Below are 12,976 nucleotides of genomic sequence, written 5' to 3' on the forward strand. Positions count from 1 at the left end.
TTACTTTACTTGTAAGTTTTGACAAATAGTAACATACATATACATTTACACTTCCATACCACAATAAGTTGTACCTTATGCTACATACACACACCATTTGCAATAATATACTCTTACAGTTATATTTGCATAAATGTCCACAATAAAAAAACTATTATTTCAATACACTAGTTCTATTTATGTGTTTCTTAAGAGTATTCATTCTGATATTGCTTTTAATTCTGTGAGGAAACTTTAACATTAGAGTGTGAGTGAATGAACTTTAGATTATGGATAGAAGTCTAACTGATTACATAAGCATTAGTATGACACTGAAAAATCCTAGGAGGACTGCAAACAATGAAGTAAGTAGGGATAATCACATACAGTAGAGTGGATGTACTGAAACAAATATGGGTACATAAAAAAGTTGGGTACCACTGCGACTGCAAATAAATTTAATTCATGTGTGATTCAGTCAACACTACTGCATTGCATTGTTAAATCAGTTACTACCCTGGGCTTATAGTATTTGCAAAGCAGAAGGAACTCTCCGTTAAAGAGCACATGACATGAGACAGAAACTTATTTTAATTCTGTTAATGTGAAGTGAAATCTTGACAGCTTAATTCAAATTAACAAACCAATAACAACAACAATAAGGCATTCCACAGCACTTATCATTTTCAAAATGAAAACAGTATGGTTAGATACAATTTTTTGTTCAGAAAAGCTAATTACATCAATTGAGGAGATCATTTAACAGAGATTTAATATTTATTTCGCTTGTAATACTTACAACGCCTAGGCTTTCCTTTTTGTTGAGCCGCAATTCCCTCAACATCTGGTTACGTTGCTCCATCATTAATGTTCGTTCATAAGTGTAGGCCGATATATCACTGTCCACCTTAAATCAGATAAATAAATGTAAGCATAATGTTGCATAAAAGGTGTGAATTATTAGAAATATCTGCTGCACAAAGTGGAATGTACCCTCCGAAAATATTCTTTCAAATAACTATGAGTTGTGTCTGTAATTTAAAAAAAAAAGGGAGGCTTTGAGAATAATTTCTTCATGTCAGAGAATGAGAGGTTGACGAAGACATGGCCAAACAGAAAGTTTGTGCCAAACATAGATGCTCAGTGTCTGCTACTTAATCAAAAGGTGGCAGTATTCTTATGTATTTTGGGATTATTATTCAGGTAATGAAATAGCTGAAGGGCTGCTAAGACCTGACAGAGTTTAGCTATCCAAATAAAGAAAAGAAAATTATGCCATCTAAACAGCAGTAAGTATATGAGAAAAAATGGTACAATGTCATGTTTTGAGTAAATCATGTCAGAAAGTTGAGATACTGAAAAATAAATCAGAATGAGGAAAACATAAAAGATGCAAGACTATTACTATTTTAGTGAGATGAAATCCTCGAAAAGACTTAGTAATGCATTATCAATTAAAACAGCTACATCCTCAACTGTAAGCTAGATCTTTAGACCAAAGAAGCTTGCTGGGTGTCCCACAGCAGCTGAACTATATAAACCCTCTTAATTCTAAATATGATCTAAGCATGGAAGGGTGTACTTTACTTTATGGAGCTACAGAAATAATGGTAAGCAAACATATTTCACAAGTACTTAAGTAGAAGAAGAAGAAGAAGAAGAAGAAGAAGAAGAAGAAGAGAGTGATTTGTAGAGGGAGTAAATGACAACTGATCTCAGTTTGCAACAGTTGATACAGACACATTAAGATACAATCTTTCCAAATACAGAAGAAACATTCTTCTTGCAGTAGAGACAGTCCAATTTATGCCAAGTACTAAGCATGGTCGGTGGACTGGAAGGATGAACTTGTTCAAAACTGGGCTCCACACTCAGGCTTTAAACTTGTTTGCTGTTCATTCACATTAAGACGTGGCTTTAGCTGTCTGAGGAAAAAATATCAGGGATTGCTTGAAGAGTGTCCACATCATGCTACGAAGAAAACAAATATTTATGAATAAGTCTGCATTTCACATAGCTAATAAATATCTTAATTAGCCACATACAAACAGATGTAATGTTTGCAATGAAACATTGCAAAATCTTATGATATGCAGCTATGATTCAGTATGTTGTAAGCATTTGTACGGGATGAAGCAACAAGAGGATTATTACTGTTCAATAAAAGAACAAATTATAATGGGTCAGAGGACTGCAGCTTAACAAAAAGAGTACTGATTACTTTGCATGTTCAAAGTACTGTCATGTTTTATGTCAACACAAATAGATAATAAACTATCTGCCAAACTGCAGAATGAAGAATATAGTTGATAGCCCAAACAAGTGCAATGGCTGAAAACTTCTACATTCCATTCAGTGCAGTGCTGTGGAGCAGCTAACAGCTAATACAACAACGATGAATTTGGCAAAACACAATTTGATTATTACAGATACAATTACTATCTATCTCAACAGAAATACTGTGCCCCATTAAGATTCACCAGAAAGGTCAGTCCACATGATTCAAAGACCACCTTAATGAATTATACTCCTAGGATATGTGTGCACATGTTTGGAGTCAATACATAAGGATACGAATCCATTGCATACAGTGTTTTAATACAGCACTGGGACCTCCATTATATCTAATAGAGTACACAAATAGTTTCTAGTAGCATGATTTAATTGTGCAGTACCCAGATCTATTACTCTCTCTCCCTCTCTCTCTATCTCCCCTTTTGTTGTTCTTTTTCTTCCCAAGATAATAAAGGAATTTTTCAAGATAATGCAGGTCTCAAACCAAATTATCTAAATTCCACTGCTGTTGTATGGAAAGTGAAAGAAAAATCCATGTGGTATTAACAAATGGACTTATTCAACGCTTACACGTAAAACACATAAAAATTGTAAAGTAGTTACCATTTCGACAACTTCCACCTCAGCTTCTATCCTAAGATGATATAAAAACATCTTAAGATCTTTCTTCATTTGAATTGAATTGTCTTCCATTTGTGCCACTGTGAAGATGCGCATTTTGCAGTTTTTCCATGTGCGGTGTTGTTTAAGAAGGAATGGTAGTAGCATCAGAAGGCCACCATCATGCACAATCCACCATATATCAATGTTTCCAACAACCTGAAATCATAAATATCATCATCTGATACATTGGTTCAGCTATTTTGAACAATAGGGCACTGGTATTGCAAAACACCCTTTCCACAAATTTATCAATTTATGTCAACACTGATATTGTTTACTTGACATACACTATGTGATCAAAAGTATCCAGCAAAAGTGTTCTATAGGATTCAGGTCAGGGCTGTGTGCAGGCCAGTCCATTACAGGGATGTTATTTTCTTGTGAACACTCCGTCACAGTCCGTGCATTGTGAACAGGTGCTCAATCGTGTTGAAAGATGCAATCGCCACCCCGAATTGTTCTTCAACAGTGTGAAGCAAGAAGGTGCTTAAAACATCAATGTTGGCCTGTGCTGTGATAGTGCCACGCAAAACAGCAAGGGCTACAAGCCCCTTCCATGAAAAACACGACCACACCAAAACACCATCGCCTCCGAATTTTACTGTTGGCACTACACACGCTGGCAGATCACGTGCACCGGGCATTCGCCATATCCAACCTTGCCATCAGATCGCCACATGGTGTACCGTGATCCGTCACTCCACACAACATTTTTCCATTGTTCAATCGTCCAATATTTGCGCTCCTTATACCATGTGAGGTGTCGTTTGGCATTTACCAGCATGATGTGTGGCTTATGAGCTGCTCGACCATGAAATCCATGTTTTCTTACCTCCCACCAAACTGTCATAGCACTTACAGTAGATCCTGTGTGATGGTCTGGATAGATGTCTTCCTATTAAACATTTTGACCCTCTTCAACTGTTGGCAGTCTCTGTCAGTCAACAGATGAGGCCAGCCTGTACATTTTTGTGCTGTATATTATCCCTTCACATTTCCAGTTCACTATCACATTGGAAACAGCGGACCTATGGATGTTTAGGAATGTGGAAATCTCACGTACAGACATATGATGCAATCACCTGACCATGTTTGAAGTCGATGAGTTCCATGGAGAACCCCATACTGCTCTCTCACAAGGTCTAATGACTACTGAGGTCGCTGATATGGAGTACCTGGCAGTAGGTGGCAGCACAATGCACCTATATGTTTTTGGGGGAGTCCGGATACTTTTGATCACATAGTGCACGAACTTTACAGACGGGGTGTGTAAAGCATCTGACATTAGATTAACACAGAGAAATACTTCAGATCAAGATTAAGTTGGAAATCTGCATTGTATAAATGTTAATCCAAGATTATATCATCAAGAAGTATGATCAATTTCGAATAGTGAAAATTCATAGAACAGAGTTTGGTTCAAATGTCAGTTTAGAATGTAGTGTCTGGCATTGGAAACCAACATTTTTGTTTTGTGTAAATACAAACTGAAATAATAAAGAAGTTATTATTAACACATACAACAAATATGTGAAGTTTGAAATACATTTCTTAGTTTGTAAGGTTAGGTTAAGGAAATTAAAGAGTACGGATAATGACTGAGCTCATAATAATTCTTGGAGATGTCGCGTAAGATATGTATAGTTTAAAGACATGATACAGACATTGAATGGCATAGTAAAAAAGGGAAACTTTGAAATATTTGCCATGAACAGTTAATTATGTTTATTTTGACAGCAGCCGAGATTGATTTAATATCTTTTATAAATGTGCTTTCTCAGCTCGAGTAGAAGTAATTATGAAATGTATACTAATTTTTTAACTATTGAACACATGCATAAACTGCTATGACAACTGCACATGTATTGATGAATGAATAATAAGCAAGCATAAGTAAGACATTTAGAAAAAGTTTTTTGGGCTCATTCATATAATTGTTTCAGTGGCTCACAGGCTGCATTCTGGCAGACAGTGCAGATGGTCTCGAGTTCAAATCCACATCAGTTCTCACAACTTTTCTCCATTTGATACTACTTTTTCTACTGTATTGATCACAAAAACAATTATAACAACAATGTGTTTTGAAACTATACTATTCTTTGTTTTCCAAGCTTTCTGTGTTATGTGATGGGCAGAATTTTGTGTGCTTGTGTGATGTGAATCATTTTCTTTCATGTACTCTACAGATGTCTTTTTACTCTGATGTGTCTACTGACAACAACAAAGACAAACCCATTTTTTAAATTAAATGAAAAATCATTTAAGCTGAGGTTTCGCTTGAACAAAAATACTGTGCAGCAGTTAGGACTAAGGTTGAGAGCACAGAACACTGAGAGAGTATACCAAGCAAAAGATACAAGCCACTCATCCAATGCACATGCTACTTTAAAAATTAAGATTTTTTGCCACAGGAAGCTTTCAAATGTTGGTTGGCAATTTGTTTAGAACATATGTAGCAACACTTGCAGAGAGGTCCACAAGGTATCAGCTTGCATTACATCACTGAAGAAAGAATTCATCAAAATGCCAAAGGGAGAAAAGACATGGAAAAAACAGTGTGATTTTTATCAAGTACTGGTAGCATGCTTTCCTGGTGATTTAGGTAGTATTGACTATACCCATATCCCCATGTAATCTCCTGGTTGTGAAAGTGCAGAGATATTTGGGAATTGTCAAAGATAGTTTACATTCAATGTACAAACAGCCTGAGGTACTAAGCTTAAGCAGAGCATATTAAATGTGCACAAGACACTGTATATAACTTCACGACAAAAATATGTTTATGAAGAAATTCCAGTAACAAAGGAAAATTAAGCTAGCACAAGTCACAATGCAATGAGTGTGGAACTTATTAATAATGAAATAATCCAGGATGGAATAATGGCAATATTATGAAAAGGATAGACTGGAACTCACTGTATAGTGGAGATGCTGAGTTGCAGACAGGCACAAGAAGAAGACTGCTAAACAAGTGAGCTTTAGACCGAAAGGCCTTATGGCTGAAAGCTTACTTGTTTAGTAGTTTTTTTGTTGTGCCTCATTGTGACTTAATATCTCTGCTATATGGTGGGTAGCACTTATTAATGCTGTATTTACATAAAAATAATTATGTCTTTTTCTTACTGGCCATAGTAACTTCATCGATTTTTTTAAAATTCGGTTAGGTCTTTATGGTGGCCCAATACAAGTTCTAGCAACAATTTTTATTTATTAATTTTTTATTTGTCAATAACTTTGAAGACCACTCCTTTTTCTGTTTACTTTCCTCAATCTTCATAACACAATGCATTCAATTATAAATACTGTGTATCTTTGATGTACTATTAATGTTTGTATTCAAAGAGTGATGATTGTGTCAACAGCCAATTTCATTGGTGTAGCCTAACATGTTTCATGTTGACTTAAATCAACATGAATCTCCTTCAGAGGATCCAAGTTCAGTGTTGTAAAACATGGCATAGTCCTCAACAGATGTAAGTTTCTGAAGTTATGTAAAAAATGACCTCCAGTCAGCGATGTTTACATAATCGGCCCAGAGAACTCTACATTATTTTTAATGTGTGAGTATGAACCAAAAATAAAGGAATATCCCCCAAATAAATTAATGACAAAAAGCATAATCTCTTCAGAGCAGTACTGCTAGTATACAGATTGTTCACTAGTAGCTTGTATAATTTAGCTTTAAAAATATTTGCAGGCAGTTCATTAAAGTCAGCACTCAGTCTGTTAAACATCCTTAGTCCAAGAACTAGGTAGGAGTTCTTTGATTTTGATAATCTATGATATAGCACGTTTATTGTTGTTCTGTTTCTAGTATTACGGCTATGAATATCACTTCTCAAAACAAAATTAGATACATTGTTTCTAATGTACAATAAAACATTGCAGATGAATAAGTTTAAAACTGTAACACACTGCAATTTAATAAACAGAGGTTTACAATGTTGTGTTTTATCAGAATCCGTTATTATTCTTATTACTTTCTTCTGTAAAAGTAAAATGTCATTTACATGACAGCTACTACCACACAGTAAGTTTCCATAAGAGATGATGCTTTGTAAGAAGGCAAAATATGCTGATCTCACATAGTCATTGGGAACATGTCTTTAAATTTCTAATTAGATAAACAACTCTTGAAAGCCTAGCCAATATATTTTTAATGTGTGGTTCCCATGTCAATTTATTGTCAATAGTAACACCTAAAAATTTGACAGTTTCTAATTATTGGTAGTTAGGAATCTCTTTGAGGCTAAAGTAAAGTGTCTGGGTTTAAGAAGCCATTAGCTTTGAACCATAACGAGGACTGAAAAGGGGTATTTTCGGTCAGTGTTTTCAGTGTACCTAGATCAGAGCTTTTATGTAGAAAAGTTGTGTCATCAGCATACAATATTGTGTGAGAATTTATGAATAAGGGCAGGTCATTAATCACTAGTATAAACAGTGAAGGTCCAAGCACTGACCCTTGAGGCACTCCATCCTAACATTAACCAAATTTGATTTCTCCCTACCAATGCACACAACTTGTTGACGGTTCTCTAGAAAACGCCTGAACACATTTATAATGTTGTCATCAAAACCACAGTAAACTAACTTATTCAGCACTGTGTCATGTTCTACCCAGTCAAAGGCCCTGCTCAGGTCACAAAATGTAGCCTTGGTATAGTCCATTGCATCCATTGTGGATTTACCTTTCCTAAATCCAAACTGTTTATCACTAATTACATTTACTTTACCCAAGTAGGCACTAACTTGCTCATAAATAATTGTTTCTAAAATTTTCGAAAAAACTGGCGTTATGGATATAGGTCTGTAACTACCGTATTTACTCGAATCTAAGCCGCACTCTTTTTACGATTTTTGTAATCCAAAAAACCGCCTGCGGCTTAGAATCGAATGCAAAGCAAGCGAAGTTCTGAAAAATGTTGGTAGGTGCAGCTACAACTATAACTTCTGCTGTCGAATATATGTAGCGCTACACAGATATGCTTTGTAGGCACAAAGACAAATACTTTCGCCAAAACCTCTGCGTCAGTAAATAAACTAAAAAAAAAAGGTGGAAGACGAGCTTTTTTTTTCTCCGCATCGAGTTTCGACCACTGCATTTTCATACATTATCCAACGAAGTAAATACAAATTCCGTATTGTTCATCTTCGAATGTAGCAGAATTTCAATGTACTACGAAAATCCGACTGGCAAGACTGTTTAGGATGTTTGTCAATATGGCCAACTCTACGTTCTGAATTTTTTCCTACCAGTGAGAAGAGATGGTTGCTAATAGGAACCTGATGAAATGTGAATCACATGCAGTATTCTCTTCACCATAAGAATAATCGAATATAAACATTTTGCCATGTATTCTTTCGCGTTTGCTGCTATCTCATTTAAATCCTGTCTGCCTAATAAACTACGAAACTATAGTGAGACAACAGCAAATGCGGAAGAATATACGTATCGTGTCATGTTTATATTCGTATTATTCTTATGCCTATTGTGATACAGTCAGAAATGAAGCACGGCAACTGACTAGATTTTTAAATCTAAGATGACTCTAATTTCTGTGCAGAATTTGATGTACTAAAGAAGCAGCCGCAAAGATTTTCAAACGGAGAAAAATTTTCGCCGAACTCTCGTTCAGAACATGTTCTATCATACGCAGTCTATTATTTGGTTCTTGTTGATCATTATCAAAGAAAGCAGCAGTGTAAGTAACAACAAATAGCAGTCTCTTGCCATTGTTTCGCTAATGACACGATTCCTCACTCTCTCTCTCTCTCTCTCTCTCTCTCTCTCTCTCTCTCTCTCTCTCTCTCTTCTTCTATCAGAATGCGACAAACAATGCATGACACAGTACAGTAATGCATTTTCAGCTTAGAATGACGTGAACACCTGTAACAAAGAAAACGGCACTTATCAGATCAAAGCAAAATAAGCAATCGATTCAAACCAGACAGAGCACGTGAAAAAGGAAGGGTACTCGTATAAATACGGACGGAGCGCCTGACGCATAGCAATGGCTACCTGGTAAAGCTTAACTGCTAAGCTTACGACTCGAACCAAACTACTGTCGCTGTATCGTCATTCATTCGACGTAAATTGTGTCTCATATTACAATGGACCAACGTTGTTTCGATTTGGAGGTGCGGCCTAAAACTTTTCTCCCCCCTCGAATTTCGAGTCGCAAATTTCAGGTGCGGCTTAGATTCGGGATTTTTTTTTTCCCTTTATTTCGAGTCTCATTTTTCACGTGCGGCTTAGATTCGAGTAAATACGTAGCGGGACAGTTCTTTTCCCCCTTTTTATATAAGGCCACAACTCTAGAAAGTTTAAGTATGTTGGGGAACTTACTTTCAACTAGGCATTTGTTAACACAAAAAGTTAAAGGATGAGCTTGGGTACAAAGTATTGGATGATTACACACTACTTAGTTGCTATTGCAGGATTTTAAGTTTCTAGGTAGTTTTTCTACTTTGTTTCTCAGCAATTAGAACATTCATTACTTAATGAAGAATGCATGCAGTAATTGGATAGGTAATTGATACAAACATGAACTTCAGAACACAGAAGGAAAAATGATAACAATCCACTTAAGCTCATGAATTAGTACGAAATGTTCTCACTAATGTTGTAGTAATTTAAATAATAAAACCATGACTTCAGAATAAAAAAGCAGACGTGTTAATGAACAGTTAAGTACCCCCAGTACTTATGAGTCACTTTTACAGAAGTTCCACTTTTACAGAAGTTCCACAAAACCAATGGTTTGGATGGATCTATTGATCAAATTCTAATGGATAACACAGTCACAGCCTGTATTTTATATGAATGTCAACCTCACGTTAAAAGTGAAGTAAAAGAAGGTAAAGCTCTCCTCAAACCAAAGGCTGGTTTGAACACCACAGTGCTTCAGCAGACATGGCACTATTGGGCATGGTATGCCATTGCTTCCTTTTAACCTATGGACAACCTGTTCCAGACAGTTAGAGAAGGAACTACAGTGTAATGTGGGCTCAGGTCCACAGTATGCTTGGTGTTTATCACATTAACAGATTATTTTCAGAGGTGAAAAATGTTGTAAGTGACAGAAAAAATCCTAGGACCAACTTGGGACTGAACCCCAGATTCTCGTATGTGTAGTCTGACACTTATCCCCTGAGCCACATAGCAATTTACATACACAATAATAACGATAATAATATGTCTCAGGAATCAACCAGGGAGGCGTCCTTGTGGCCCTGGGATAATGGGAGTGCAATGTGTCATTGCTAGCTATGGGCAACATTAATTTATTGGATTAAGCACAACAGGATCGAACTAGCCTCTTCCACTCCACCATAGAACAAATGGAATTGGGGAGAGACTCACAGAACTTTGCAAGACTGATATAATTCTGAAATCAATGACCTTCACACACTTTCTCACAAAACAGAAAACTTGGATGACCCCAGACCCCACTCTTGGTGAGTTCCAAATAGATCCAGTGGCGGACACAGAAAATCCTCAAGATGAGGGCACTGAAGATATCTTGAGCTACCATTACTTTAATCATAATAAAAAATAATTGAGTCACATGCAAAGCTTAAAAAAGTTTTATTTAAACTAATTATACACATATAGAAGACAATGCCATTTTATGATATAAAAAAGTTACAATTGTGGTTCTCTTCCTTGTATGATGAATTCAATGCACTTGTTCTTCCTGGCAAACTGGTTAATTACATCATCAATAAGACAGTCAATGTCAAGATAAGTGTTCAACAGAGTTAAGGCATTAAGTCGATCCTCTTTCATTGTCGATCTCAGCCATGTCTTTGTACGCCACATTGTTGAAAAACTTCTTTCTAATGTTCAAATAACTTACGGGTTTGCTGCTGGGTGACGTCGTCGAACACCGCCGATATTTCGACAGGAGCGCACCCTGCCATTCTCAAGGCACAAATGCTAGGAAGAAAAAATGTGCAAGCAAATTTAATACCTCGGTTCACAGAGGAGAAACAAGGAAGACACCACACACAGAACAATTGTCAACACAACCAAAGATAACCTACATCAGAAATATCGATAGTTACTATTAATCAACAGGTGAGGTAGCACTAATTCTGTCCCTCTGTTTTCTGATGAGAGACAGAGCCAGATTCCAAGCAGCATTTAAACAAAATCCACCATCACTGTTAATAAGGTTGCTTGATAATCTGATTTCAACAGCTTCCTTAATAACACTATCCCAATAGCTGGACGTGCAAGCCAGAATCTCCGTGTTGTTGTACTCCATAGGATGACCGGTGTCAAGGCAATGTTGTTCAATAGCGGATTTGCTCAGCTGTTGTAAGCGTGTGTGACGCTTATGTTCAATACACCAGTCTTCTACAGTCCTGATTGACCAATATATGACACCACAACTGCAAGGAATACGATAGACCCCAGCCTTACGCGAACCAAGATCATCTTTTACGGATGCCAACAGGGCCTTAATCTCAGAAGGTGGTCAAAAAACACATTTCACATCATATTTCCACAAAATACAGCCAACCCTGTTGGAAATGCTCCTGCGTAAGGCAAAAATGCCGTAGACTTAGGTGCCACTTCGTTGCTATTGTCACTCGCCCATTGCACAGAAGGCTGATGGCGCAACGCATGTTTGATCTGCCTCTCACTAAAACCATTCTGACGAAAGGTGACTTCGAGATGTGCTAGCTCAGCTGCCAAACTTTCAGGGTCTGAGATAACGTGGGCCCTGTGAACCAAGGTGCGAAGTACTCCTTCACGCTGAGCTGGATGGTGACAACTATCTGCTCGCAGATACAAGTCAGTGTGGGTGGGCTTCCTATAAACAGAATGTCCCAACGTACCATCACTCTTCCTTTTGACCAACACATCAAGGAAGGGAAGGCATCCATTCTTTTCCACTTCCATAGTGAACTGAATATTCGGGTGGATTGAATTCAGATGTTCCAAAAACCGGTTTAAATTCTCATGAAGTGGCACCTAAGTCTACGGCATTTTTGCCTTACGCAGGGGCATTTCCAACAGGGTTGGCTGTATTTTGTGGAAATATGATGTGAAATGCGTTTTTCGACCACCTTCTAAGATTAAGGCCCTGTTGGCATCCGTAAAAGATGATGGTGGATTTTGTTTAAATGCTGCTTGGAACCCGGCTCTGTCTCTCATCAAAAAACAGAGGGACAGAATTAGTGCTACCTCACCTGTTGATTAATAGTAACTATCGATATTTCTGATGTTGGCTATCTTTGGTTGTGTTGACACTTGTTCTGTGTGTGATGTCTTCCTTGTTTCTCCTCTGTGAACCGAGGTATTAAATTTGCTTGCACATTTTTTCTTCCTAGCATTTGTGCCTTGAGAATGGCAGGGTGTGCTCCTGTCGAAATATCGGCGGTGTTCGACAACGTCACCCGGCAGCAAACCCGTAAGTTATTTGGACATTCGATTCGCCGGGAAAAGTTAAGGTCTCAACTTCTTTCTACTATAGCACTAGATGCAGGTATACAAGCAAATATTTTGTGCAGTATGTGAAAAGTAGGATAGTCAGATCTAGGACAAACAGACAGTGCTTGCATAACAGAATCATGATCATTAAGGGCGTTTATGCCCGTTTGCTTGTATTGAAGAATGTCTCCCATTAAAATACGATGATGTGTACGCGAATGATACATAGGAAAGTACAACTACTCAATAACTCAATTCAGTCAAGTTGACTGACAAAAGAAATGAACGAATAGTGTGTGGGCTGAATGGCGGGGGCGGCGCAGGTGGCAATGCAGGTGGCGCCCCCCCCCCATATGTATCTGCCACTGACTAGATCATCTGGCCATAATAAAGGAATAATAATCGGAGATCCAGAACCCCAAAGCTCTAAGAAACGTAACTTTAACTCAGATCACTATCTCTAAAAGATCAAGGTTACACTTCTTCCAAGGGACACAAGGAGTGCCCAAAGGAGAAACTTAACAGGTTGGCACAAAGAGGCTCAGATATAGTGAAGAGTTCACCCAGAAGCTGGGGTGCCAAGAGCCAGGTAATTGT

General features: G+C 37.5%; 1 protein-coding gene across 1 annotated transcript in view; it reads right to left on the reverse strand.

The window, feature by feature from the left end:
* LOC124798500 (solute carrier family 12 member 6) overlaps positions 1 to 12,976 on the reverse strand; it is a 427,524-nt gene that overhangs the window by 57,631 nt on the left and 356,917 nt on the right. Inside the window, exons 16-17 of the mRNA XM_047261938.1 lie at positions 2,878 to 3,093; positions 779 to 886 (exon numbers count right to left, since the gene is read on the reverse strand). Coding sequence (XP_047117894.1) covers positions 779 to 886; positions 2,878 to 3,093 — 324 coding nt within the window. The remainder of the gene's footprint in view (positions 1 to 778; positions 887 to 2,877; positions 3,094 to 12,976) is intronic.

The sequence above is a fragment of the Schistocerca piceifrons genome, chromosome 5 (assembly GCF_021461385.2).
Source record: "Schistocerca piceifrons isolate TAMUIC-IGC-003096 chromosome 5, iqSchPice1.1, whole genome shotgun sequence".
Taxonomy (NCBI): Eukaryota; Metazoa; Arthropoda; class Insecta; order Orthoptera; family Acrididae; genus Schistocerca; species Schistocerca piceifrons.